This window comes from Myotis daubentonii, chromosome 4 (genome assembly GCF_963259705.1).
Source record: "Myotis daubentonii chromosome 4, mMyoDau2.1, whole genome shotgun sequence".
Lineage (NCBI taxonomy): Eukaryota > Metazoa > Chordata > Mammalia > Chiroptera > Vespertilionidae > Myotis > Myotis daubentonii.
The window spans coordinates 22,824,008-22,851,605 of NC_081843.1; the positions used below are offsets into that span (position 1 = coordinate 22,824,008).

Here is a 27,598-nt window from a genome sequence, read left to right on the forward strand (position 1 = left end):
GTTGTGGGCTTGATCCCCAGTGTGGAGCGAGCAAGAGGCAGCCAATCAATGATTCTCTCTCATCATTGATGTTTCGATCTCTCTTCCCCTCCCTCTCTCTTCCTCTCTGAAATCAATAAAAATATATTTTTAAAAAAAATTTAAGTGGGGTTGCTAACAAATATTAAGGTGAATTAGAAATGTCTTTCTTACCAGTACAGCCAAATCAGCTTGAGAAGCACCACCAATCATATTTGGGACAAAACTCTTGTGACCAGGGGCATCTAGAATTGTGAAATGCTTCTTTTCTGTTTCAAAATAGGCACGACCCACTTCTACTGTTTTACCCTTGTCTCGTTCTTCCTGATTTGTGTCTAAGGCCCAAGACAAGTACCTGAAATAATTTTAAAATAAGAATAATACTGATAAGAACATGAAAATTTCTAAGATATTCTTCTACCATTAAAGGTGTAATTGATGACATCTAGCTTTATGTCCATCATACATTTAAACCAGTAACAGAACTAGACAGAAATGACAATTAAGAGAGTAAAACTTATGTTAATGTGGTTCAAACACTTGGAAATTTTACATATATCCAGTCAACCATTTATTCTAGAAGCAAACATTATTTATGAAACAGCTGAAACATACACAGAAAGACTACTTTAAGTACCAATCCTAATATCACCATGAGTTAATAAGTTCCTCTATATTTCATTTTTATAATCATCTGTCACAAAATATAATATGAATAATGGCTGTCTAAGGATGTCTTTTTAACGTGAAGGCCATTAACCTGCCACTTGGGAGCAATAGTTACTTGCTAAAATTATTTCAATATTATTTGCCATGTAAAAATTACTTATTTAAGTTCAAATCATCCATAATAGAAGGCATTAATTTAGATTACCGAATCATCTGTATTTCATAGTATATACTCATTAAGATTTTCCCTTTACAGAGCAATATAACAACATAAAGCACACCAATGCCCCATTCAGATAAGCTTGTTAACTTTTAAAAAATAAGTTAAGGTTAGAAAACTGAAAAAAGTTGACCTTTTCTCTCACCACTCAATGGAATCATTGTCAATAATTCCTTCAATTATTTTTCTTTCCACTGTTTATTTACATAGTTAATGATCGTGTCCTAAGTACTATGATGTTTCCTGCTTTCTTCCCAAATTCCACTGTAACATATTCTATTCCTGGTTACTATAAATTCTTTAAATGCAATTTTATAGTGGTTAGATAATGGCCCAATTAGAATATATTCAATAAGCCTTTTATTATTGGATGTTTGGATGTTTCCAAACTTTCTCTGTGCAAGTTTTGAAGTCATCGGGAAATGATCTAGACTATGTAGCATGAGGGGAAAGAAACTTCCTTTGTTATGACACCATTTCAGTAGACTGCAAAAGCATTAAGTGGGCAGCATTTCCTTAAAAGTAATTTATAGTATCATAAAAGTTTAGTATACCAAGTTTCTCTGTTTTTCTCTTTAGCTTCTCTTTCATATTTCTCAAGTGTCCTTTTGTCAACCATTCCAGTCAAATACCTGAAAACATTTAAAGAAACACAAATTACTCAATGAAATTAGGAAAACTTTAAATCACTTCAAAAAGAATTTCAATTCTAAATATAATGAAGTAAAGGTACCTCTGGTGGATGCTTGAATCAGGAAACTTTCAGTAGAAAAGTTATTTGCATAGTCTCAAATTAACTCCCACAAAATAAAGGGGAAAAATCGTGACTTTATGGTGGAGAATCCTGGTAACACCTTAACCAAGTAATTTTTAGCAAATATCACCAGTAATAAATAAAGCATACTGAATATTGGTATCTTTTACCCCAATTGGATGCCCTAAGAGTACATGTCTTTGATGATATTCTTGCCCAAAATGCCTAACCTCAGCGTGATTGTAAAAAACATCAGTTAACCCCAATTGAAGACTCTATAATAGTAAAAATAATATGCTAATTAGACCAGACGACCTTCCTGACGAAGCCGTGGCTGCAAGGGAAGTTTGGGCCCCGGGTGCAGGAGGGAAGCCGGTGCCAGCAGCTGGGGGAAGGAAGGCCTTCTCTTGCAAGAATTTCAAGCATCAGGCCCCTAGTCCTATATAATAAACTAGGGGCCCGGTGCACGAAATTCGTGCACTGTGTGTGTGTGTGTGTGTGTGTGTGTGTGTGTGTGTGTGTGTAAGTGTCCCTCAGCCCAGCGTGCCCCCTCTCACATACTCAGAGCCCTCAGGCGTTGACCCCCATCACCCTCCAATCGCAGGATCGGCCCCTTGCCCAGGCCTGACGCCTCGGCCAGAGGTGTCAGGCTTGGACAGGGGACCCCCATCTCCCCTCGATCACTGGCTCTGGCCCCCGCCCAGGCCTGAGGCCTCTGGCCCAGGAATCATGCCTGGGCAGGGGACCCCCATCTCCCTCTGATCGCTTGCTCCACCCCCCGCCCAAGCCTGACGCCTCTGACCCAGGCTTCAGGCCTGGGCAAGGGAACCATCATATCCCCTCAATCCCCGGCTCCGCCCCCCACCCAGGCCTGATGCCTCGGCCAGAGGAGTTGACCCTCATCACCCTCCGATCACCAATCACCGGATCGGCCCCTTGACCAGGCCTGAGGCCTCTGGCAGAGGTGTCAGGCCTGGGCAGGGGACCCCCAGCTCCCCGCAGTTGCAGGCTCCGCCCCTGCCCAGGCCTAACACCTCTGGCATAGGCGTCTGGCCCGGGCAGCGGGGACCCGCAGCTGCAGCGGCCCCGCGATCATGGGCTTCGCTTTAGGCCCAGGCAAGGGACCCCTAGCTCCCGGGACTGCCAGCTTCGACCGTGCCCAGCTCCCATTGCTGGCTCCACCCCTACTTCCTGCTATCACTGGCCAGGGCGGCAAAGGCACCTGATTCTCCGATCATGGCTTGGGGGCAGGGCAAAGGCGGCCCCAGGGCCGCCTTTGCCCTGCCCCCTAGCTCTTAGCTCCCCCCTGGGTTTCCGATCAGTGTCAGGGGGCTTCTTCCTGCTTTCCCTTTCGCCTCCCTGCATTGTGCCTACATATGCAAATTAACCGCCATCTTGTTGGCAGTTAACTGCCAATCTTAGTTGGCAGTTAATTTGCATATAGCCCTGATTAGCCAATGAAAAGGGTATCGTCGTACGCCAATTACCATTTTTCTCTTTTATTAGATAGGATGGCTAACATGCAAATCGACTGAACGCCAGAATGATCGGTCGCTATGGCATGCACTGACCACCAGGGGGCAGACGCTCAGCGCAGGAGCTGCCCCCTGGTGGTCAGTGCGCTCCCGTGGGAGCGCTGCTCAGCCAGAAGCCCTGAGCCAGGCTCACAGTTGGCAAGCGCAGTGGCTGTGGCAGGAGCCTCTCCAGCCTCTGCGGCAGCACTAAGGATGTCCAACTGATGGCTTAGGCCCGCGTTGGACATCCCCTGAGGGCTCCCAGACTGCGAGAGGGCGCAGGCCAGGCTGAGGGACGCCCCCCTTCTGCGAGTGCATGAATTTCCTGCACCGGGCCTCTAGTATCCTATAAAATAACTGAATAGCAATCTTCAAATAATGAAGGTGGTGAAAGACAAGACTGAGGAAATGTTGCAGGTTAAAGGAGACAAAACAAACACAAAATGGAATTCTAAAACAGAGAAATATTACTGCAAAAACTGGTGAAATTCAAACAGATCTGTAGTCTAATTAATAGTATTATAGCAATGTTAGCTTTTTTGTTTTAATGATTATACTACAGTTATGTAAGATGTTTCCATTAGGGTAGGCTAAGTGAAAAATATATGGAAAGTATGTACTTTTTTTACCACCTTTCTGTAAAGTCTAAAATTAATTCAGAATAAAAGTTTATTATATTTATTTATTATTTATTTTAGAATAGTTTATTGATTTTGAGAGAGAGAGGAAGGGAGAAGAGAAACATCTAGGTGAGAGCTCAACATCGGTTGCCTCTTGCATGCACACTACCAGGAATCCAGCCCACAACCCAGGCATGTGACCTGACCAGAAATCAAACCAGCAATCTCTTTTGTTGTACGGGATGACACCCAACCGAGCCACACTGGCCAACGCAATAAAAGTTTCTTTTAAAAAGCAAGTGTAAATGCTATATAAAATGATTCCAACAGTGTTGTCCGGGCAATTAAGTCTTACTAATATACTTTAATACTTTAAATATATTATTTCTCAAAGTGAGATTATCTATGTATATAAAAGACTAAGCCACCATTACAACCGGATGACCAGAACGACCGGTTGATCAGTCACTATGATGCGCACTGACCACCAGGGGGCAGACACCCAATGCAGGAGCTGCCCCCTGGTGGTCAGTGCACTCCCACAGCCAACCTCCCACAGCCCCTCCCCCGGTCCCTTTTCCCAGCCAACAGGCCCCAGCCAGCCCGGCCCTGATCGCCGGTCAGACCTAGGGCCCCCCCCACCTGTGCATGAATTTCGTGCACCGGGCCTCTAGTTTTAAAATACTTCCTTAGGAATTCCAGTTCTAGCTTTCATCTCTATGGGGTTCTCTGTGCAGTCATCTGTAGTGCATGTTTCTAACCATTTAAGTATAGTATCCCAGTGAAATACCAATGAAAATTACAGCCCATAACCAAAAAACATACATTCTTCTAAAAAATCATCAAATTGCCCAACACTATTATCCGTAGAGCCTTAGAAGAGGATCCTTGTTTTAGAGTCTGTTGGGGAATCTTCAAAAGTGAGAATTGGAAAGATTATCAATTAAGATTACTTAACAAGACAAGATGATGACATCTAGATTCTCTGATGACAGTTTTAAAAAATGGGTCTAATCTAAGAGGGATTAAATATTTAGGACCTGTGAATTTGAAAGATTTTTCAATACTAGAATATGTTCCTGAAGGCCAACCATGGTGTCTTCATACCTTAATAACTTATATAATATAATAAAAAATTATCTTAGCATGTTAGCCAGACTACCTTATATTTGATTAAATCCACATAAATTTAAGGAGTTGATGATGAGGAAACGCCAGTTCTCTTTATGCACCAGGTTCAAGAGCTGGTTTTTATTATTTCCAAGAAAATTATATTCAAAGAGTAAAATTTCCTATAAGTGAGGGTTGGTTCTTTTATTAGTTTTTATAAAAAATGTAAAAGGTAATTTTCAGAAGTATATTTAATTCATGTTACATCAGAGTCTGACAGTGATCATGAAAGAATTTTAGTGATGGTCTATAATCCATCAGAAAATACTAATGATCACATTGCAAAAATTACTCCTTAATATCAGTCTTCTCTACAGGTAATGTCATTTTATTATTAACTAGAGGCCCAGTGCACAAAATTTGTGTGTGAGGGGGGTCCCCCCCCCCCCTCAGGCCAGCCTGCACCCTCTCCAATCTGGGACCCCTTGGGGGATGTCTGACTGCCGGCAGTTGGATATCCCTTTCATAATCCAGAACCTCTGGCTCCTAACTACTCATCTGCCTGACTGCTTGATCGCCCCCAACTGCCCCCTCTTCCAGCCTGGTCTCCCCTCATTGCCCCCCTCTGCCGGGCTGGTCACCCCACACAGCTTGCTGCTCAGTCATTTGGTCATCCATTCAGTTATTTCAGATGTGACGGCCCCTGGCTCTTTATATATATAGATTTTTCTTAACTTGGGGTAATCTCCTTTGTATGATTTTATGAAAGTTGACAATTCCCAAAATTCATTCAATTGAGTTAATTCTATTATATAAGAAAAAAATATACTTACATTATTTGTCCTCCAATGGTTGACTTGCCAGCATCTAAAAGTAGTAACATCAACAATATGCAAAGCATAGGTATAAAAAAAATTTTAAAAAGCCAACCAGTATATACATATAACAGAACTACGAAGATATGGTTTAGCATATACTATATAATTAAATCGTGCAAAAGCAACAGAAACTGTAGGAATCTATTGGTTAGTTACCTTCTCCCTTGGAAAAAGGAGCTACCAAGTCCCCCTAACAGCTTGATAATGATTTAGAACTACTTTACTGATAAAGAACAAAAGAAAGAATTTTAAACAGAGTATTCCCTGACCTTCAGCTAAGAGCCAGGCAGCAAATGAATATAAATTACGTAAGGGTAGCCCTGCCAGCATGGCTTAGTGGTTGAGCATCTATTGGTACCTATGAACCAGGAGGTTACAGTTTGATTCCTCGTCAGAACATATGCCCAGGTTGTGGGCTCAATCCCCAGTATGGGGTGTACAGGAGGCAGCCGATCAATGATTCTCATCATTGATGTTTCTGCCTCTCTTTCTCCCTTCACCTCTGAAATCAATAAAAATATGGTGTTGTGTTTTTTTTAAAAAAACAACAACCTACTTTAGGAAAAAACAAAAAAAAACCCTAAGGGAGCCTTAGAGAACAGCAAAAATAGCCAAGAGCTGAGACTACATTTAAGTAGTCTGCCTTTCACTTTTGGTAGAGATTAGTGTTCCTATACAAATTTCAAAGGAGTTCTGGCTACTAAAAAAGTAGAAGGGTGTATCATCATATTCAGGGGAAAACAGAGATAAAGGGGGGGGAGGGGGAGAAGGACACATAATTGTATTATTTTTCTCCTCAGAATTTTGGGGATAGGTTAGATGATTAAATATCTAAGTAAATCAAATGGGTGGGGGGTCGGGGGTTGCTAAATCAGCAACCTATTACTAATTCTCATATACCACAACATTAAACTACACAGTAAAGTTAATACAATAAAATTAATAAATTAAGTTCCCTAGGATATTAAGATATCATAATATGCTCAGCTATCATCAAAGGCTAATTTACACATTATATAAAAATATACTGAAGCTTTTCTCCCAGCTTCCATGCCATTACAGAATTGTTCATCTGCCCACCCTTTGAGAACAAAGTATTTGTTGACAACTTTCTGCCAGCTAAATAATCTAGCAAATCACAGTTCAGTTTCATGAAACATCTCCAAGTTATTAAAAAGATGTTCTGTTTTATGTACCCAATCATAGCTATGAGTAACTTACCTACATGCCCAATGAATACTACATTTACATGTTCTTTTTTAGGAGCACCTGGTGGTGCAACCACAGATTTAGGTTTTGGTATTTCCTCTTCTTCCTCCATCATTTCTTGGGCATTTTCTTCTGGAGGTTTTCCATCTCCTAAGGAACCACCCCCTGGCTCTGCTTCACTTATTTCTTCTTTGTGCTCCCATGATTCTTCAGGGGACATTTCTGTCTCTCCATTTTCTACTGAAAGAAGGCATTTTAAATTTAGTATTCTAAAAAAGATTTGTAACATATACAGGCACTTTAAAACATAGGTGCTTTCAATAAATGGAACTTGGCATATTTAGCTCCATTTCCTAATGTCTAGTGATATATAAGCAAGAAAATCTTTCACAACAGAAATGGATAATAGCTTTCAAGCTGGCCACACTGCTGGCATCACAGCTTGACTCAGATACTATGAGAGTTGCTATTTTATCAAAGCTTCATTTTCATTAGGACAAACAACATGTAAGCAGGAGATCTTAACATTCTTAACAGCCCTGTTATTCCAGTGTTAAGATGTCCTGACAGTAGAAAAAGAGAAATTTTTAAATCAGAACATAGGAAAGTGTGAAAGAATTTAGAAGATCTTTTCTTTTTCCTCTGCAAGTAGTAACTTTGGCTTCAAGTTTATTAATCACCTTGGGAATATGAAACCCTTAAGAGTAATAAGTTACAAAAGGGAAGAAAAATTTTCACCAACTAAATGGAACAGATACAACTATTTAAACTGACTTTAACATTCCTCCATTCAATTCTTTTGTATTTGGAACACTAAATTGTCACAGCAGTATTAATGTCTAATTAGTTCTGCTTTCTAAATCTTCATAGCAAAGACTCAATGTCAGTTTTAAATGAAGGCATTATAATAATCATAACACTTACATTTGCACCTTAAATCTTGAGAGTGAAAGAGTTTCTTATTACTGTATTAATATGGTCAGAAATTTTCTTACCAACAGGTTCTGAAAGTTCCATGCTAACAGCTGAATTTGAACCTAGACAAGAAATTGAGATATAATATATATTTACAAAGCAATATCTAGCTTTACACACCATTACACAACTAGTTTTCTCAAATCAAATAGTATAAGTGTCACATCATAGAAAATTACCTTCACACAACGACTGTTCCTCTTGAGAAGGTTCCACAGGTGCTGTTCAATAGAAATAAGTTCTATTTAAAATTAAGACCTATATATCCATTTTACTTACATTTTTAAAAACCAAAGTTCAAAACACAACAAAAATCTCAATAATTCAGATCAGTGACTAACTCAGGTATTCCAATTAGAAGTCTCGTTTAACCTACTTTAAAAAAATAAGTAACTAAAATATATTCATAAAAGCATGCTTATTCTTTTATTTTGCTTCATAAACTTTTCCTTCACAGATATTATAAAAGCAATCTGTTGCCCAGCACAGATCAAATTTATAAAATTTTTCTCAACAAATACACATTACTTCTCTAAATTCTCTTAGTAGCTCTAGACTAAGAAGGCTATGATTAGCCCTTTTTAAGATTCTATAATCACATTATCATCAAGATCCTCAAATAAATTATATTTGATAATAATAAAATAAAGTACTTCAGATAAAATCCTCCAACTATATATAGGCCTTTACAACATCTCAGAAAGGCAATTACAATGATGCCAGTTTTGCCCTATGTTAAAATTCTAAGGTAAAGCACAATCCCATTTCCACACCACAAATCTACCTATGACATCACTAGAAGAGATATATACTGTTCCCCAACTATCCTTAAATTTATTTTTTATATCTGATAAACCTAAATGATACTCTAATATGAAAGTACCCCTGCTTTAAAGAATCTGCAAAATACAAAAAGACATCAAAGAATTTGAAGTCACATAAATCCTACACACAAAGTAATATCAACACTAATAAAAGAGAAAAATGGTAATTGGCGTACGATGATACCCTTTTCATTGGCTAATCAGGGCTATATGCAAATTAACTGCCAAGATTGGCAGTTAACTGCCAACTAAGATTGGCAGTTAACTGCCAACAAGATGGCGGTTAATTTGCATACGTAGGCACAATGCAGGGAGGCAAAAGGGAAAGCAGGAAGAAGCCCCCTGCCACTGACAGTGATCGGAAACCCAGGGGGGAGCTAAGAGCTGGGGGGCAGGGCAAAGGCGAATCAGGTGCCTTTGACGCCCTGGCCAGTGATAGCAGGAAGTAGGGGTGGAGCCAGCGATGGGAGCTGGGCAGGTCGAAGCTGGCAGTCCCAGGAGCTAGGGGTCCCTTGCCTGGGCCTAAAGCGGAGCCCACGATCGCGGGGCCGCTGCAGCTGCGGGTCCCTGCTGCCCGGGCCGGATGCCTCAGCCAGAGGCGTCAGGCCTGGGCAAGGGGCCAATCCTGCGACTGGAGGGTGATGGGGGTCAACGCCTGAGGGCTCCCAGTATGTGAGAGGGGGCAGGCTGGGCTGAGGGACACTCCCCCCCCCCCCCACACACACCCAGTGCACGAATTTCGTGCACCGGGCCCCTAGTATAATAATAAAAGCGTAATATGCGGACGTCCTTCCAGACAAAGCCAGGGCTGCAAGGGAAGCTTGGGTTCCCAGTGCCAGAAGGAAGCCAGAGCCAGCAGCCGGGGAGGGAAGGCCTACTCTTGCCCAAATTTCGTGCATCGGGCCTCCAGTAAAGAATAATTAGTCTGGCTGGTGTGGCTCAGTGGTTGAGCATAAACTTATGAACCAGGAGGTCAAGGTTCAATTTCCAGTCAGGGCACTTGCTCGAGTTGCAGGCTCAATCCCCAGTGTGGGGAGGTATAGGAGGCAGCTGATCGATGATTCTCTCTCATCATTGATGTTTCTATCTTTCTCCCTCCCTCTCTGAAATCAATAAAAATATATTTACTCAAAAAAAATAATTAATTCATAACCAGCAAAAACTCATTTTAAAGTCACTGCCGGGGGAGAGGGGCTAGGTAGAAGGTAAAAGGGAGGTTAAATGGTGATGGAAAGAATCTTGACTTGGGGTGGTGAACACAATACAATATACAGATGATGTATTATAGACTTGTACCCCTGAAACCTATATAATTTTATTAGCCAATATCACCACAATAAATTATAATAAAAAATAATAAAATAAAACAACTGCCAGAAAGTATTAACACCTATAAGAGTCAAGAAAAGGTATTGGACCGAACCTTTAATAACAAGTGTTGAAGAAAGCAATTTCCTGCCCCTGAAAGGTAAAGGGCAATCAAGGCTTTCTGATAGAAATGACATATCAGGTATCACTTAGGAAGATCATTCTATGGTAGTATATAGAAGAAATAGAGAGGGAAAGACACTACAGGCAGAAAGACCAGCATCACTACTACAAGAAAGCATGCCATTATGATAACTGAGCAATAAAACTAGAGATGGGGTTAAGTGCACAGATAATGGATGGAACATCTAACAGGATTAGGAAGAAAGAGTGAAAGGTTTAAGATGACCCCCCCAGCCTATGTTACAGAAATGGGGGGGTGGGAGCAAGAAATCATTTCAACTAGATTTAGAAGGGAACAGGAATTGTACTTCAGACATAATAGAGATTAACCTTTTTTTCATTTTCCTATTTCAAAGCAAAGTTTGTGGGTAAGGAAAAAATATTCAATTTTGAGATGAAGCCAGGCAATGTTAAGTGAATAAAGTTCATATGCCACCCTAGAGATGGAAGAGGTAGCATGTAGTAGTAAAAGAGGCTAGAACTGAGCTGACTCCTGACTTTAAATCATGGCTTGTCACTAACAAGTTGTAAGATGCAATTATTTCATTGTAATTATGGAAATTACGTGCCATCCACCTGACAGGATTATTGAACGGATTAAATGAAGAAACAAAACAAAACCTTTGTTTAGTGAGAAATAACTTCTGGCACCTATCAGATATTCAACAAATGACAGTCTTCATACCCTAACATGTACTGAGTATCAACTAAATTTTATCAGCATATACTGAGTATCTATTATGGCCACACAGGGATACCAAGCTCTCACAAATCAATACAACGCTGGATGTGGGGGTAACACTAACTCCAACTAATGTTGTTTTTTTTAAATTTACTTATTTATCTTTATTGTTGAAAGCATTACATTTGTTGTCCACTTTTCTCCCCATTGACCCCTTCTAGCCCGCTTCTGTCCCCGACCCCAGGCTTTCACCACACTATTTGTCTGTGTCCATGGGTTAATATCTCCCCACCCACCCATCCTTCCCCGCCTTCTCTATGAGATTCCAGTCTGTTCCATGTCTCCATGTCTCTGGATCCAGTTTACTTTGTTCATTAGATTCCACATATGAGTGAGATCATGTGATACTTGTCTTTCTCTGACTGCTCTCACTTAGCATGATACTCTCAAGGTCCTTCCATGCTGTCTCAAAGGGTGAGATACTTCTTTTTTACTGCTGCATAGTATTCGATGGTATAAATGTACCATAGCTTTTTTTATCCATTCATCTACTGATAGGCACTTGGGCTATGTCCAGATCCTTGGCTATTGTAAATTGTGCTGGTATGAACATAGGGGTACATACATTCCTTCTGATTGGTGTTTCGGGTTTCTTAGGGTATATTCCTACATGTGGGATCACTGGGTCAAATGGCAGTTCCATATTTAATTTTTTTAAGGATACTTCATACTGTTTTCCATAATGGCTAAACCAGTCTGCATTCCCACCAGCAGTGTACTAGGGTTCCCTTTTCTCCACATCCTTGCCAACACTTGTCATTTATTGATTTTTTGATGACAGCCATTCTGGCAGGTGTGAGGTGATACCTCATTGTTATTTTAATTTGCATCTCTTGGATGATTAGTGACTTTGAGCATTTTTTCATGTCTATTGGTCTTCTGTATGTGCACTTTGGAGAAGTGTGTATTTCATTGTAATTTGCCCATTTTTTAATTGGATTGTTTGTCTTCCTTTTTTTAAGTGGAATGAGTTCCTTATATACTTTGGATATTAACCTCTTATCAGATGTATCATTGGCAAATATGTTTTCCCATGGAGTGGGCTCATTTTCATTTTGTTGATGGTTTCTTTTGCTGTGCAGCAGCTTATTTTGATATAGTCCTATTTATTTATTTTCTCCTTTGTTTCCTTTACCCTAGGAGATATATCAGCAAAAATACTGTTCCAAGAGAAGTCTGAAATTTTGCTGTCTATGGTTTCTTCTAGGATTTTTATGGTTTCACAACTTACATTTAAGTATTTTTGAGTTTATTCTTGGGTATGGTGTAAGTTGGTAGTCTAGTTTCATTTTTTTGCATGTACCTGTCCAATTTTCCAAACACCATTTATTGAAGAGACTATCTTTACGCCATTGTATGCTCTTGCCTCCTTTGTCAAATATTAATTTATATTAATTAATATTTTGGGTTTTTTGTTTTGTTAATCCTCACTCAAGGATATTTTTTTCCATTGATTTTTAGAGAGAGTAGAGGGGAGAAAGAGATAGTGATAGAGACAAGCATTGATGTCAGATAGAAACATCGATTGGTTTTCTTCCTCATGCAGGGTAGGGATCGAACCTGCAACCCAGGTATGTGCCTTTGACCAGGAATCGAACCTTCCACCCTTTGATTCACAGGCTGACACTGTAACCACTGAGCAAAACCAGCCAGGGTTTTATTGAACTTTTTTGTGCTGTTTGCTCTCTCATTTACATTCCCTCAAAAACCCTATGAAATACTATAATCACCACCATCTAACATACAGACATAACAGACTCAACTGGGCTTTTACAAGTTATACAAGTGCCTTTCCTCAAACAACCTCTGTTGAAAATCAGTCAATAAAAGTAAACTAAGCCCTAACCGGTTTGGCTCAGTAGATGGAGCGTCAGCCTGCGGACTCAAGGGTCCCAGGTTCGATTCCAGTCAAGGGCATGTACCTTGGTTGCGGGCACATCCCCAGTGAGGAGTGTTTCAGCTGATGGATGTTTCTCTCTCATTGATGTTTCTAACTCTCTATCCCTCTCCCTTCCTCTCTGTAAAAAAATCAATAAAATATTTCTTTTTAAAAGTAAACTAAGTTATGATGTACAAGTATTTTAAAACAGGAAAAAGATTGAGACAACTGTTATAGTGGGCTCCCCCTTCTCACCTAATAAGATAGCCCCCAAACTGTAAGTGAGCTTTTCAAAATGAAAAGTACATACACTGACCACCTAGTTCTAGAACCAACTCTTAGATTTACAAAAATACAGTATTTATACTTTACATACATAAAGCTGTAAAGTACTTCTTAGAACAGTGACATCAGTCATGAGACCACCTCCACATGGCTGCATAATGTAGCGTAATAAAAAAATCTGTTCCGTTTTATTTTCCAAAACATCCTACATTTATAATGTTTAAGTTTGTAAAGCTCACAGAGGCAGAAAGTCAAGTATCACAAGCAATGAAAATGCTTAATATACTGAAACTAATACAAAATAATACTGAATGTGAACTGTAATGGAAAAGAAAATAAACCCTAGCCCCGTGGTTGGCAAACTGCGGCTCGCGAACCACAGGCGGCTCTTGGGCCCCTTGAGTGTGGCTCTTCCTAAGCCTTAGGAGTACCCTAATTAAGTTAATAACAATGTACCTACCTATATAGTTTAAGTTTAAAACATTTGGCTCTCAAAAGAAATTTCAATCGTTGTACTGTTGATATTTGGCTCTGTTGACTAATGAGTTTGCCGACCACTGCCCTAGCCAGTCTGGCTCAGTGGATAGAGCTTTCGGCCTGCAGACCTAAGGGATTCTGGTCAAGGGCATGTGCCTCGGTTGGAGGCTCCTCCCCAGCCTAGGGCCCCTGGTTGGGGTGCATGCAGGAGGCAACTAGTCGATGTGTTTCTCCCACATCAATATTCCTCTCTGTCTTTCCTTCTCTCTAAAACTCAATGGAAAAATATCCTCGGGTGAGGATTGAAAAAAGAAAAGAAAAGAAATGTTTAATTACAGGTAATGACGGTATTAAAGGGCTCAAAAGTAAGAAGTTTCGTTATGTTGGAAAAAAGCTTTCCATGTATTCAGATGATGGATCACATTTATAAACCTTAGCAACATTTGCCAACTGATGTTTTGGAACAATGAGCCAGAAAAATAACAGATATAGCAAAATGTTTTTTAAATGTAAACTTCTCAATATAGTTGTACCCAGTATTCACAAATGCACGAGCAACCTTCTCTTGTTAATTCTACTCTGGTCTTATTCATAATGCATATGACATCCAGATTTTACTGACTACTAAATGAGCAGGGGTGTAGAATTCTACTAAGCCCAAAGTCATTGTTCACGGTTAGCAAACCGATGACCACTCTAATTAGAGATTAACCTATCAGATCCTGCATGGTTCATATCTGCTAGTGAAAGAGAAGTTAGTAAATCTCCTGAGGAATGAAATTATGGTTTCATATTTCCAGTGGTATCTCTATGTTCAGAAACACACCCTTATCAAATATTCAAAACAGGAACCATTCTAATTAAGTGGAAAAGTTATCTGAGTGTGGCAGGTTTTTTTGTTGTTTAATATATTTTTATTGATTTCAGAGAGGAATGGAGAGGGAGCGAGAGATAGAAACATCAATGATGAGAAAAATTGATCAGCTGCCTCCTGCACATACCACTCTATGGATAGAGCCTGCAACCTGGGAATCTGACTGGGACCCAACTGTGACCTTGTGGTTCATAGGTGAACGCTCAACCACTGAGCTATGCCGGCTGGGCTGAGTGTATCAGTTTTGAATAAAACTATCATACCCCAAATTGAAAAGAGAAACTAATACTACTGTTTATGATAAAGGAAGACTAATGAACTGGCTATTACTAATGAACTAGGTATATTACCACAAATTTTAAAACAAGAAGTGCAAAAATTTTAACAGAAGACAGTCAGTAGTTTAATACAGATGATAATCTGGATTTCTAAATAGTTAGTTAAAATTTGGTCATAGAGAAATAAACCAGCCAGACAAAAAAGGTCACATGTTGTACGATTACATTTATATAAATATTCAGAATATGTAAATCCATAAAGACAGAAAGGAGATTGGTGGTTGCCGGAAGCTGGGAGAAAAGGGAAAGTGGAGATTAACTATTTAATGGGTAGGAGTTTCCTTTTAGGGTGATAAAAATATTTTGGAGCTAGATAGAGTGGTAATTATACAACACTATTACTAAATTGTTCACTTTAAAATGGTTAATATTGTCTGGCTGGTGTGGCTCAGACCTATGAACCAGGAGGTCAAGGTTTGATTCCTGGCCAGGGCACAGGCCCAGTTGCAGGCTTGATCCCCAGTGGGGGGCATGCAGGAGGCAACCAATCAGTGATTCTCATAACTGATGTTTTATTCTCTCTCCTTCTCTCTCCTTTCCTCTCTGAAATCAATAACATATATATAAAAAAACAACAACCACAAAAACACAGGGAATTGGGGTCTGAAATGGAACAATTCAATTTACATTATTTCTAATGGGAAGCAATGCTTCAGTTTTTGAACAGCTTTCTGGAACAAATTAAGTTCGAGAACCCAGGTTCCACTGTAAATTTCCTTAGAGCAAAACCATTTATTAAAAAAAAAACACAAATTAAAAAACCCAAATACATTGATAGCCCAGCCATGCTTCTTTAAAATCTATTGAAAACAAGTATAAAACTTTTTTTTTTATTGCTTAAAGTATTACAAAGAGTATTACATATGTCTCCTTTTTTTTCCCCCCGCCCTAAGTATAAAACTTTTAAGAAGCTTTGGTATGAATCACCAATTGACAGCTAAAAAAGAAATCTGAGACCTTAGAACAATCAAGAACCTTCAGCCGGTAAACAAATTCTTGCTTCCCAAAGATTTCTAAGAATTATGAGTAGAAATTCTAAATTAGCATGCCTCACAGATACAGTAGTCAGAATTGCAGTAACCAAACTCACTGCTATTTAATGAGACGAGTGTAAAAGATATTTGATACTCAACTTTAGCAAATTCCTAGCAAACTTAAAAAACTTAAGATATTCACGGCACTTAGAAAATAGATCCTTAGTTTTATCATTAGGGTGACAAGATTGAAATTATTTACAACATAAGGCAATCTGTGAACAATTACTATTTGCAGCTTTGAAAGCCCTCTGAACCCTCTGTATGGCCCTCTCACCATGTTGTGTCTTCCATTAGAGTAAATCTGATCTCTTTCTAGACTCCTTGAGAACAATTTATTCATCTTGGTGCTGTCATTTCAAGTGCCTAGAACAGCATCCTGCATTCTGTAGGCAGTTCATTAATTGTTATACATATATCTGAGCAAAACCAGATTCACATCTCAAAAATTTCCATTCTAATACTGCTAACTCACCCCGCCCCCATAAGGTTATCCAGTCTCATTTTTTCTTTCTCTTCAACCAGAAAAACAATACTATTTCAACACTAAGACATTTCCTCCCGAGCAAACAAAAGCAAGCAAAACCAAGCTTAAAATCTGTCCTCTATAATATCTCCCTAACTTGCCCTGATTGCCCTTTCATGCAATACGATTCAGAAAAGGTGAAAAATAAAGGACAAAAGAATGCAAAAAGCTGTGTACTCACTGCACTAAGTAAAACTTGTTCCAAAGACAGTTTATTCTCAATCAAAATTTCTAACAGTTTAAACAACTGCTCAATATGGCACAGCACTTGTTCCCTAAATCCTCCTGCTCAAGTCATTCAAGCATGTAAAATCATGAAACAAGGGCCCAAATTCAATAATCTAATAATCAGTAAGTCAAGATTGGGGGGAGCGGGGGAGGAGAGACAGCGCTGCCTGTGCTATGCAGTGGTTACAGCCTCGGCCCTAGCTACCGATGGTTTGAGGAGTCAATTCCCGGTCAAGTGCAGGTACCTGAACTACAGGTTCGATCCCTGCCCATGCAGGAGGCAACCAATTAATGTCTGTCTGTCTCTCTCCCTCCTTCCCACTCTCTCTTAAAAAAAAAAAAAAAAAATCAAAAGAAAAAATATCCTCAGGTGAAGATTAATACACACACACACACACACACACACACACACACACACACACACACACGACACTCTAGGAGCAATAGTTTCCCCTGATCTCCTCTGTCCACTCTATTCCATTTACTGTCCCAAAGAAGCCTGAAAAATCCTGTATATTAGAATTGTTATTGTAGGCATTTCAGTCTTAGAGGAAAAAGAAAACAAATCTAAAGCCAAGAACCTTATTTGTCTAAACTTATCTATCAGTCAACAGGTAATCCTATATAATAAAGAGCTAATATGCAAATAGTCATCATGCCCTCGTGATGTAAAGACACTCAACACTAGGGAGAGAGAAATGGGGACCAGCCAGGCACAAATGAGCTTGCGAGAGAGGACTGGGGACCAGCCAGGCACAAATGAGCTCGCAAGAGAGGAATGGGGACTAGCCAGGCTGAGGCCTGGGAGAGGGACAAACCGCCTGTCTCATGGTCCCAGGCACCTGCGGCTACAGCCCCGGCAAAGCCGCCTACCCACGGTCCCCTGCGGCTGCAGCCAGCCCGGGTCCTGGGTGCCTGTGGCCAGCCAGAGGAGGGAAGCCCGGGTCCTGGGTGTGGGGCGATCAGGCAGGCAGGCAGGCAGGCAGGCAGGCAGGCAGGCGAGTGGTTAGGAGCCAGCGGTCTTGGGTTGTGAGAAGCAGTCGGACATCTCCTGAGGGGTTCTGGATTGGAGAGGATGCAGGCAGGTCTGTGGGGACCCCCACCCCATGCACGAATTTCATGCACCAGGCCTCTAGTGTTTAATAATAATAAAGTTTAAGAGTTCTTCTGGAGGAAGCAAGCATTAGCAGTTTGATTCTGTATCTTCTCTACTCTGGGGCTCCAAAGACATTCTTTGAGACTATTGAATGATTAATAAGCATCCACCAAGTAACAAGCCTTCTAGTGAAGGTGGATGACACTTTGTTGCATAACTTGGTGAATATACTAAAAACAACTGAACAGTACATTTTTAAAAGGTGAATTTCATGTTATATTAATATCTCAATCATTAAAAAAAAAAAAATCCCTTCCCCCCATACAGGCATCAGTGAAAACCAAGCACTACAAAACAAATATTTCTTTTTAAAATTCAAGTTCCACAATATAATGTGCTACATTTTGGAGGCAGATCTTTTCTGAGGACTGCTGGTTTTATTCTATACTTATTTTTTTAATGGCAGAGTTTTGAGAAATGTTGAGGGTGGAACAGTGGAAAGAGCATTACACATTACTTTAGAAGCCAGGGCTGCTCTTAAATCCAAGTGCTATAGTCTGAATATTTGTGCCCCACCTCTGCCCCCCAAATTCTTAAGTTGAAATCCTAACACCTGAAGTGATAGTATTAGGTGGGGCCTTTGGAGGGCCCTACGTCATGAGAGTGGAGCCCTCATGAATGGGATTAGTGTCTTTACAAAGAGCTCTCTTGCCCCTGCTGCCATAAGAGGACACAAGAAGTCAACAGTCTAGAAGAGGGCCCTTGCCCAACCAGGCTGGCACCCTGATCACTGACTTCCAGCCTCCAGGACTGTGAGCAATAAATGTCTGTTTTTTATCAGCTGTAATATTTTGTTATAGCAGCCCAAATGGACTAAGACACCAAGTAACTAACCCTGATTAGCACTGCTAAACCTATCTTTCATTTACTGAAGAAAAAAAAAAAAACTGAACTAGGTGCAAACTGGAACTTAAAGTACATTCTACCATAGAAAATGTTTGTTCTGGTATATATAACCCTTGTCTTCATATTTTCATTCATTTTAGCACCTCTACTTTGAAGAGCAATTACTTAGCCAATTTACTTGGCTCTGTACAGAGTATTGAACTGAAATGAATTACACCTAAATGGGTTCTATTTAGTCATGTCTTTGGAACCCTATATTAAATTTTCAAAGAGATCCTAGGTCAACACTGAAACCTAAGCTGGGATGGCTGGAAACAGGTATAACCAGCAGCCTTCTAGGGAAGGTGGATGACACTGTACAAAAGCATCTTCCTCTACTGATTGCTCAAGGTGCCCCTATAAAATTTTTTAAAAAAGAAATTAGCCTGTTTTCAAGATAAATGACATATTCATCCTAGACAAAAATTTTAAAAGTCATTCATCCTAGTGCTCTATCTCTAGATTCCTTCAAGTGCTCTCTGGTATCTAGTTTAAATACACACACACACACACACACACACACACACACACACACACACACACACAGCAAATTTCAGCTATGGCTTAACAACAAAAGAAACATGTTAGCCCTACTGTCTATTTCCTCACTATAAAAAAAATTGCAAACTTTATGATTCCTCCTTTGTACACTCAATCTAAGTGTTGTTTCCATTTTCCCCCCTATTGCTTCCAAGCATAGTTTTCTGCTCTGATGGTATTTTATGGACTTAAATGGGCTTGGAACATGCAATCCAACAGTCCCACAGAACTCAGGACCTCAATTTAGAAAATCCATTCTTTTTCAAATAGATATCCTACAAAGGATAATTTTTAAAACATAACTCACATTTTGTAGAAGCAGCTGGTAAAGTCTGTAACATCAAAATAAGTCTCTGATAAAAAAGAAAAAGTTGACCATAATGTAGGGACTTTCCTTACAACCACTTCCCTACACATTTTTACATCTCTAACTCCCAGTAGGTCACAGAGAAAAGAATTAAGAGTAAAACTGCAAATTAGCAACTATCAGGAAGAGGAAAGTTCTCCTGGGTAAGAGTTAATGCCTAATCCAGAACTCATTGTTCAGTATGAGTTTTGATACATATAAGAAGGGACATGAGCCCTAGCCGCCTTGGCTCAGTGAATAGAGCATTAGTCTGCAGACTGAAGAATCCCAGGTTCGATTCCGGTCAAGGGCACATGCCTGGGTTGCAGGCTCGCTCCCCAGTCATGGGGCGTGCAGGAGGCAGCCGATCAGTGATTCCCTCTCATCATTGATGTTTCTATCTCTCTCTCATTCTCCCTTCCTCTCTGAAATCAATAAAGAAATATATTTAAAAAAAAAGAAGGAACATGATACCTAAGATGCTGGTTCCAGGACTGTAGGATTAATCATTTAAAAAGCATAGAATATAAGGGAAATATCAACCATACTGCTTTAGTATTTTAATTTTGATGTTGATAACACAATAACAAAGATGACTTCTTTTTCTTATTAGGGTTTTACCTTGAGAACACAATATCTGGATTTATGTCTTATTCTTTAGGTATTTTGTATATCCCAAAGATCTGTACTATTCTAGGGAGTGATAGCTTAGGAGTGAAGATGATTTGAACTTATTCGTGTTTAGAGGGTATCTGAAATTAAACCAAGCAGATCCATCTACTCAGACCCTAACCATTGCCCTAAAGTAAATTGCTTGAAGAAATCAGTTCCCAACGATTATAGGTGGAGAGTTTTTGATGTCCATATTCAAGTGTAGATCAAAGAAGCTCAAATACAAGGATTGTGGACTGACTGAAATGACAACTGGATTGAGCAAAAAAGGGATGAAGATGATTAAGACTCAAACTCAGGATAAACTAAGGTAATGGAAGGACTCAGACAGAACATGTGAAATTCCTTAAATAAAAATGTATTAGCTTAAAAAAAATAAAAGTTAATGCCTAGTCTGCCTAATCATTCAACAACTGACCACTATTCCAGACCACTGCTCTAAGGATAGCTGTCCCTGATGACTGATGGCTGTCCCTGAATGGCTAATAGGTATAGCTAGGCTGGAAATAGGTCTAGCTATAGTGCTGCTGATGGCTCCAGAGTAAGGAGGGAGGACCAAAAAAGAAAATGTTTGGATAAAAGGGATCTGTATGATAAAGCACTGGAAATAAGCACTTTTAGGAGCTCTTAAGTAGATTAGTTTAAGTAGCCAAAATGGCTTGATATAAGCAAAGAAATAAAAGCTAAGTAAGCTTCATTGTTCAAAGGGAAAACATCAAACAACCACACAAGCAAAAGTAATACCCATCAATAAAACAACCAAATCCAAACTGTGTGCTCACATATGTACATACTTGCAAAAATTTCTCCAAAGTCTCTTTTTGCCTCTAGAGAGAAAACTGTAGCAAAAGTTTCTGAAGAAACTAAACTTTTATGGTGTCCACTTATCTAAGAAGTACTATAATATAGAACTTTAAAGAGAAATCAACAATCTGCTCTCGCAAATTGCTGGGAATAACTACGATCCAGTTCCATACCCTCACTAGAATGCAAGGACATTCAGCCCTTCCCTTTTTCTCTTTAAGCTAATACTGACAGTTCCTAAAATAAGCAACTTTTATTTATTTATGTATTTATGTATTTATTTATTTAATCCTCACCTGAGGACATTTTTTCCTTTGCTTTTCAGAGAGTGGAAGGGAGGGAGGGATGGTGCGAGAGAAACCTTGGCCGGGAACCAAACCCACGATCCTGGGCGGACAGATGTTCTAACCAGATAGCAACACCGGCCAGGACAATAAGCAACTTTTACATAAGGAGAATACTTAAGTGCACTCATTTGCTATTCCTACAAAATCAGTACCTGAAAGCATGCTATTACTGAAGCAGCCCCTAAATACAGGCAGATTTTTAAAGACCGAACTTAACTTGAAACCACTGAAAGTTTGTCTACTACCTAAGGTCAGAACCGCACATGGCTACTATTAAGTTATAACAAATGCTCGTGTCTGAATAGACTAGTTAACTGACACATAACATAAAAAAAGTGACATACCCAACAACCTGAGTAAGGTAAACGATTTTGACACACTGAAAATTCTAAGCCTGTCACTGACGGAGGAAAGTCCAAGTCCCACTTAAGAAAGGGAGCACACAAATTAATGTGATTTCCTACCCATGTCAAATGAGGTGCTCTACCTTTGTGACATTTTGTGAACTTTACAAGCTTACAAAATGCGAAGGGTGAAAAAGATCTTTGTATTGATAGCCAACAGTTTCTGTCGGATCACAAAACTGCAATGCATCTTGGGATTCCTTTAGACCGGTCGGTGCCACAGATATTTAACACGTAATTACAGTTTCAATAATAGAAGTTGCAGCAAGAGACGCTCTCTCCTAGGCCTCGGGGTGAAGAGAAAACTCGATTCGTCCTCCCCAACTCCTCGGACTTTCAACGCCCACCTACAGACTCGGGATTCCATCTGTCCTCACTTCTAGGCCTCGTGTTACTGCCCTGCCGCCGCCCCCTCTCCGTTCCATACGGTTCCCGGTAGGGGAACCGGGGCCCGGGGCCCGGCCCCAAGCCCCGCCAGTGTCCCCGGCGCGCCTCTCCCGCCCCGCCCGGCCCTCCGCCGCGGCCACCCATGAGGCCGACTCCCCGGCCCCGGGCCGCCCCACCCAAGACTGCCGGCGCCCGACACCGCTGTCAGCGCCCCACGTGCTGCCGGGCCCCAAGTCCCCCGGCACTGCGAGGCGCACCGCCTCACCCAGCCCACCCCAGCCCAGGTGGGCCCAGGCCCCCAGGCCGCTGCTCCCGCCCTCGCAGCCCGGCTTCCTCCCGCGTCTCGGGGCTGCCCCGAGTCCCGACCCTTTACCCGAAGAGCCTCCCGCGCCGCTGCCGGTTCCGTGGTTGTTGGCCGAGGCGCCGGCTGAGGGTGGCGGCGGCTGGGCCAGGCCCCGCAGGAAGGACGGCACGAACTCGGCGGCGTGGACATTGGGCACGAAGGGTTTGGCGTTGACGTTGAGTTGCCGGCTGAAGGCCGCACTGAGGGGTTCACGCTGGGCCTCGCCCGCCGCCGCCGCCAAAGGGCCGCCAGGGCCACCGCATGAGCCCGGCCCGGGGGCTTCCATGTCCGCCTGGTCCCAGCAGTCGGGCGCCGAGTCGCAGCTGCTGCTGCCGCTGCTGCTCCCGCCGCCGCCGACGCCGCCGCCACCACTGCCCGGATCCATGATCGGGGGGGCCGTGTGTGTGGTGAAGAGAGGGCGGGAAATGGAGGCGGGGGCGACCGGCCGGGAACGAGCAGGCCGCGCTGACCCCGGGAAGCGGCGAGGCAGAAGGGCCGAGGGCTAGCGACACAAACTCCGGCGGCGTCGCGGCAGCGGCTCCAGTCCCGACTCCGCACTCGCGACGACGGCGGCGGCGGCGGCTCAATCCTCCTCGTGTAAGCGAGCGGATCTCCTCCCACCCAACCCCAACCACCTCCGACAGCCTCAGCGCCAACCCCACGCCCGGCACGGGTTGACCCCTCGCCGCCACCCGTACCTTCGCCTTGGTAGTTCCCGGCCCTGTGCGTTCCCGCTTCCGGCTATGAAGCGCAGCGAAGACGGGACTACGAGTTCCGGCAGCGTCCGCGCGACCCCTCTGCGGTTTTCCCGGGGGCTGACGGGAGTCGAAGTTCTGGGGTCCGGAGCAACCGGAAGCGGCTCGGGCTCCCGGCAGGCAGCGCGAGGAAGCTGCGATCTGGTGGCGGCTCAGCAACCCCACCTGTCACGGAGTGGGGGCAGGGGTCACCGAGGCGAGTCCTGGCGCGGCTTGGCGAGTGTCTCAGCCTGCACGGCGGTCCACGCGTCCTGTGAGACACAGGACGCGGGGGAAAGCTCTCAGCTCCTGGAAATTCCTTCGTTTTCACCGCCTTCTCTGCCTCTCTGAATCCCTACCTGTTCTCTTTCTTTCCCCCTGCCTTCTCCCCTCCCCCAGCCAGATTTTTTCTTGCATTTCAAAGCCGACGCAGAGCGCGTTTCATTTTATGTATTCATTTGGTGGAAGAGGCAGTAAAACCGTGAGACATTACAACTTAAACTGTGATGTGGCTCGTAAAGCGCTCGGGCCCAGGCTCTGCCCCGGCAGAGGGTATTATTACCTGGAAAGTTTCAATGACTCACTGTTGGACTAGTCATTTAAATCCTTCACCCAAACTTTTCCATCCCCTCCTCCTCCGGCCAAGGGCTTTGCAAATTAAACGGAGGATTGCCGCATTCCTTGGTGTACCCAACTGTACCCAACTGATAGGGTTATTTTGGAAGGTCCAGCTTCTTCTGTGCACCATTAGTTCCATTAACGTGGTTTTATTTTGAATGGTCGGATTCGCTCAAGTTTATTCTCTTGGTACTTTGTTGACTGCATCTCACGCCTACAGGTTGCGTTTAGATAAGCATGTGAAAAGAAAAAAAACAAAAGATAAATACTTAGACACAACTGTATGAAGTAGGAAAATAACTCTGAGGACCCGTTAAGTTTTCCTGTAATTCATCCATGTCCAAGCAGAGAAGAACATATTGCTGATATTTTTCTGCAAGGAGTCTAGACAAAGTGCTCCTAATCTACTATTTAAAGAATAAAGGCATGGATACACAGAGACTAGCTATTTCTTAACCTTATCTAGATCTAGATATGAGTTTTAAACGCGTGTAAAGACAAAAGAAAACTCAGCTTACATACAGAAGGCCTAGAGGCATATGAAAAAATGCTCAAAGTCACTCATCATCTGAGGGATACTAATCAAAATGCCAGCGAGGTATCACCTCACACCTCTCAGAATGGCTATCAGCAAATCAGCAAAGAAGTGCTGGTGAGGATGTGGGGAAAAGGAACTCTAGTGCACTGCAGGTGGGAACGCAGACTGGGCAGCTTCTGTGGAAAACAGTATGGAGTTTCCTCAAAAAAATTAAAAGTGGAATTCCAGTTTGACCCAGTGATCCCACTTCTAGGAATATATCCTAAGAAATTGGAAACACCAATCAGAAAGAATGTATGTACCCCTATGTACATAGCAGCACAATTTACAATAGCTAAGATTTGGAAATTGCCCAAGTGCCCATCAGCAGATCAGTGGATAAAAAAATAACTTTGAGCCCTAGCCGGCTTGGCTCAGTGGATAGAGCATCAGCCTGCGGACTGAAGGGTCCCAGGTTCGAGTCCGGCCAAGGGCACATGCCTGGGTTGCAGGCTCAATCCCCAGCAGGGGGTATGCAGGAGGCAGCTGATCAATGATTCTCTCTCATCATTGATGTTTCTATCTCTCTCTCCTTCTCCCTTCCTCTCTGAAATCAGTAAAGAAATATATCTTTAAAAAAATCAAATAAAAAATAACTTTGGTACATTTACACAATGGAATACTATGCAGCTGTAAAAAGAAAGAACTCTTACCATTTGCAACAACATGGCTGGACCTGGATGGTATTATGCTAAGCAAAATAAGCCGTCAGAGAAAGATAAGTATCATATGATCTCACTCATGTGGAATCTAATGAGCAAAATAAACTGATGTACAAAATAGATCCAGAGACACAGAAGCATGGAACAGACTGAGGAACCTCAGAGGGAAGGGGGGTGGGGGTGGAAGGAAGAGATCAACCAAAGAACTTGTATGTATATATGCATAACCCGTGGACACAGACAGGGTGGTGAAGCCCTGGGGTGGGGGGTACGGGGTGGGCTAGTAGAGGTCAGTGGGAGGGAAGGGAGACATATGTAATACTTGTAACAATAAAGATTTTATTTTTTAAAGAACTCACCTTAATGAGACAGGTCAAAAACAAAGCTGTCAGTTACCTTTCAAAACAAGTTCTACATTACTGTGGTTTGAAATTGTGTTTAATGTTAAACTAGCAAATTTCCTGTGTGCTTTTTTTCTTTAACCCATAACATTTGGAAAATGTAAAGAAACCAGATACCTCCATTATAACAAGTTTCTTGTCAGGTCTGTGGTCCATGCTCCCTGAAATCTTTTGGACACTTCCCCCGCAGCCCCCCCCCCCAAAATAATGTATTCCTCTGATTAATACGAAGTTCTGGTTACAACCTAATATAGTTCTCTGAAGACCCAATTGTACGCTTCTTAAAAGTGTCCCATTTTAAAGTTGGTATTAATTGATTGCCCTCAGATTTACAGAGAACCTACATAGGAGACCTGCATTGCTATTGATTGATAAATATTTTTATCTTAGATTCACTAGAAGAAAATACAATGTGTGTGAAATAAAGTGCCTTCTCACTCAAGATTTGCACTCCCCAAACCTGTTCCTAAGAAATTGTCAATACAAGCAGATGACTCAAATAGTGAACGACTCTGTCCTCCCACCACCTTGTCATTGGATACCATACTTCAAGATGTGTCACCCATAGGGCACTGGATGATCGCTCCGATGGGTCGCTTCTTCACATCTAATTACATTAAAGTTTCTTTGTACCTTGTGCTTTTCCCAGGGACAAAGGCAGAAACTGCTAAGACTGCAGCTTAGAAAAGCAGTTGATGTCATTAACTTGCATATCCCTGAATAGGATAATAATGGATATTCAGGAAAGAATCCACTCCATTGGTTTTCAAAAGCCTTGACCAGCCAGGGTTGAGGCACTGCTTCAGCCAGACAGTGAGGAGCTCTTCTTAATAATTACCGTTGAGCTAAGACTGAGCAACTGAGGTCAGGGTCCTTTCTTCATCTTTTATTCCCAATGCCAAGTAGAATGGCATTGAAGCTTAATAAATGTTTAATGGATGAATTTTGGGTAAAGCAATAGGGAGTTTGGGATGGTACTGTCTTTTTAAAAAATCTCATTTAGGGCTGTTGAGACACAGGACTATCAACTTTAAGTTTTTCCGAGGACATTATGCTATTCTTTGTGACACACAGGGCGAGCTTAACAACAGCTGTTCTTCATAAAGCTATGCTCAGTTCAAGGCCTGAGCCATTTCACAACAGATAAATCCCACCTTCCGTTGCAAATTCCACCTGCTGGCATTCCTAATGGTCTCTCACTTTTGTTCTCTGCTGTCTTCTTATCCTTCATTAGTTATTCTGCCTTTAAACTGAATTTGTCCGTTTTAGTCAACTACACAGTACTTTCTTATGTTCTTTTCAATCTAAGAGTTTGTCTTTCATGCTTCCGACCATGAGGATGCTAAGAAAACTCACGCCTCTCCCAGGGTTTCAGTGGGTGAAAACACAAATGGACACTGATGTAGCCGTCCCATTCCTGGAAATGTTTCTACAGAAATATGAGCACAACTGTGAAAATCTATTCTTTCCAGCATTTCTGCAATAGCTCCAAACTGGAAGCAACCTAAATTTCACCAGCATGGAAATGGTTAAATAAGTGATATTATATCAATATTATGGAATAATATGTAGCTATCAAAAAGAGTGAAGTAGCTGGCCTATGTGGCTTAGTGGTTGAGCATCGACCTAAGAACCAGGAGGTAACCGTTGATTCCCGGTTAGGGCACATGCCTGGGTTGTGGGCTCGGTCCCCAGTAGGATACGTGCAGGAGGCAGCTGATCCATGGTTCTCTCTCATCATTGATGTTTCTCTCTCTCTCTCTCCCTCTCCCTTCCTCTCTGAGATCAATAAAAACATATATTTTAAAAGCATAAAGTAAATTAGGTGCCAACATGGAAATTCATTTTTAATATACGGTAAAGTCAGAGAAAAGCACAATATCTACTAGTGTGTGTAGAATATATAGTGGATCAATGCATCTAATACAATCCAATTTCTTTAAAAGTACCTATTTTTTTCCTCTCCCTGGTATGTTCTTTTCCTGCAATGTCAACTCTCTAGGTCCTTGTTATCATTCAGCTCAAATGTTGTGTCTTTATCTCAGAGGTCTCCCCTA

General features: G+C 41.7%; 1 protein-coding gene across 4 annotated transcripts in view; it reads right to left on the reverse strand.

The window, feature by feature from the left end:
- GSPT1 (G1 to S phase transition 1) overlaps positions 1-23,387 on the reverse strand; it is a 41,841-nt gene extending 18,454 nt beyond the window's left edge. Inside the window, exons 1-7 of one of the 4 annotated variants that reach the window (XM_059693193.1) lie at positions 23,248-23,387; positions 8,147-8,188; positions 7,988-8,029; positions 7,005-7,232; positions 5,739-5,772; positions 1,462-1,539; positions 193-373 (exon numbers count right to left, since the gene is read on the reverse strand). In XM_059693193.1, coding sequence (XP_059549176.1) covers positions 193-373; positions 1,462-1,539; positions 5,739-5,772; positions 7,005-7,232; positions 7,988-8,009 — 543 coding nt within the window. In that variant the 5' untranslated portion in view covers positions 8,010-8,029; positions 8,147-8,188; positions 23,248-23,387. Of the gene's footprint in view, positions 1-192; positions 374-1,461; positions 1,540-5,738; positions 5,773-7,004; positions 7,233-7,987; positions 8,030-8,146; positions 8,189-19,553; positions 19,576-22,579; positions 23,204-23,247 lie in introns of those variants that run through there. The other 3 variants (XM_059693191.1, XM_059693190.1, XM_059693192.1) reach the window with 3 other exon arrangements.
- Between the last annotated feature and the right edge of the window lie 4,211 nt (positions 23,388-27,598).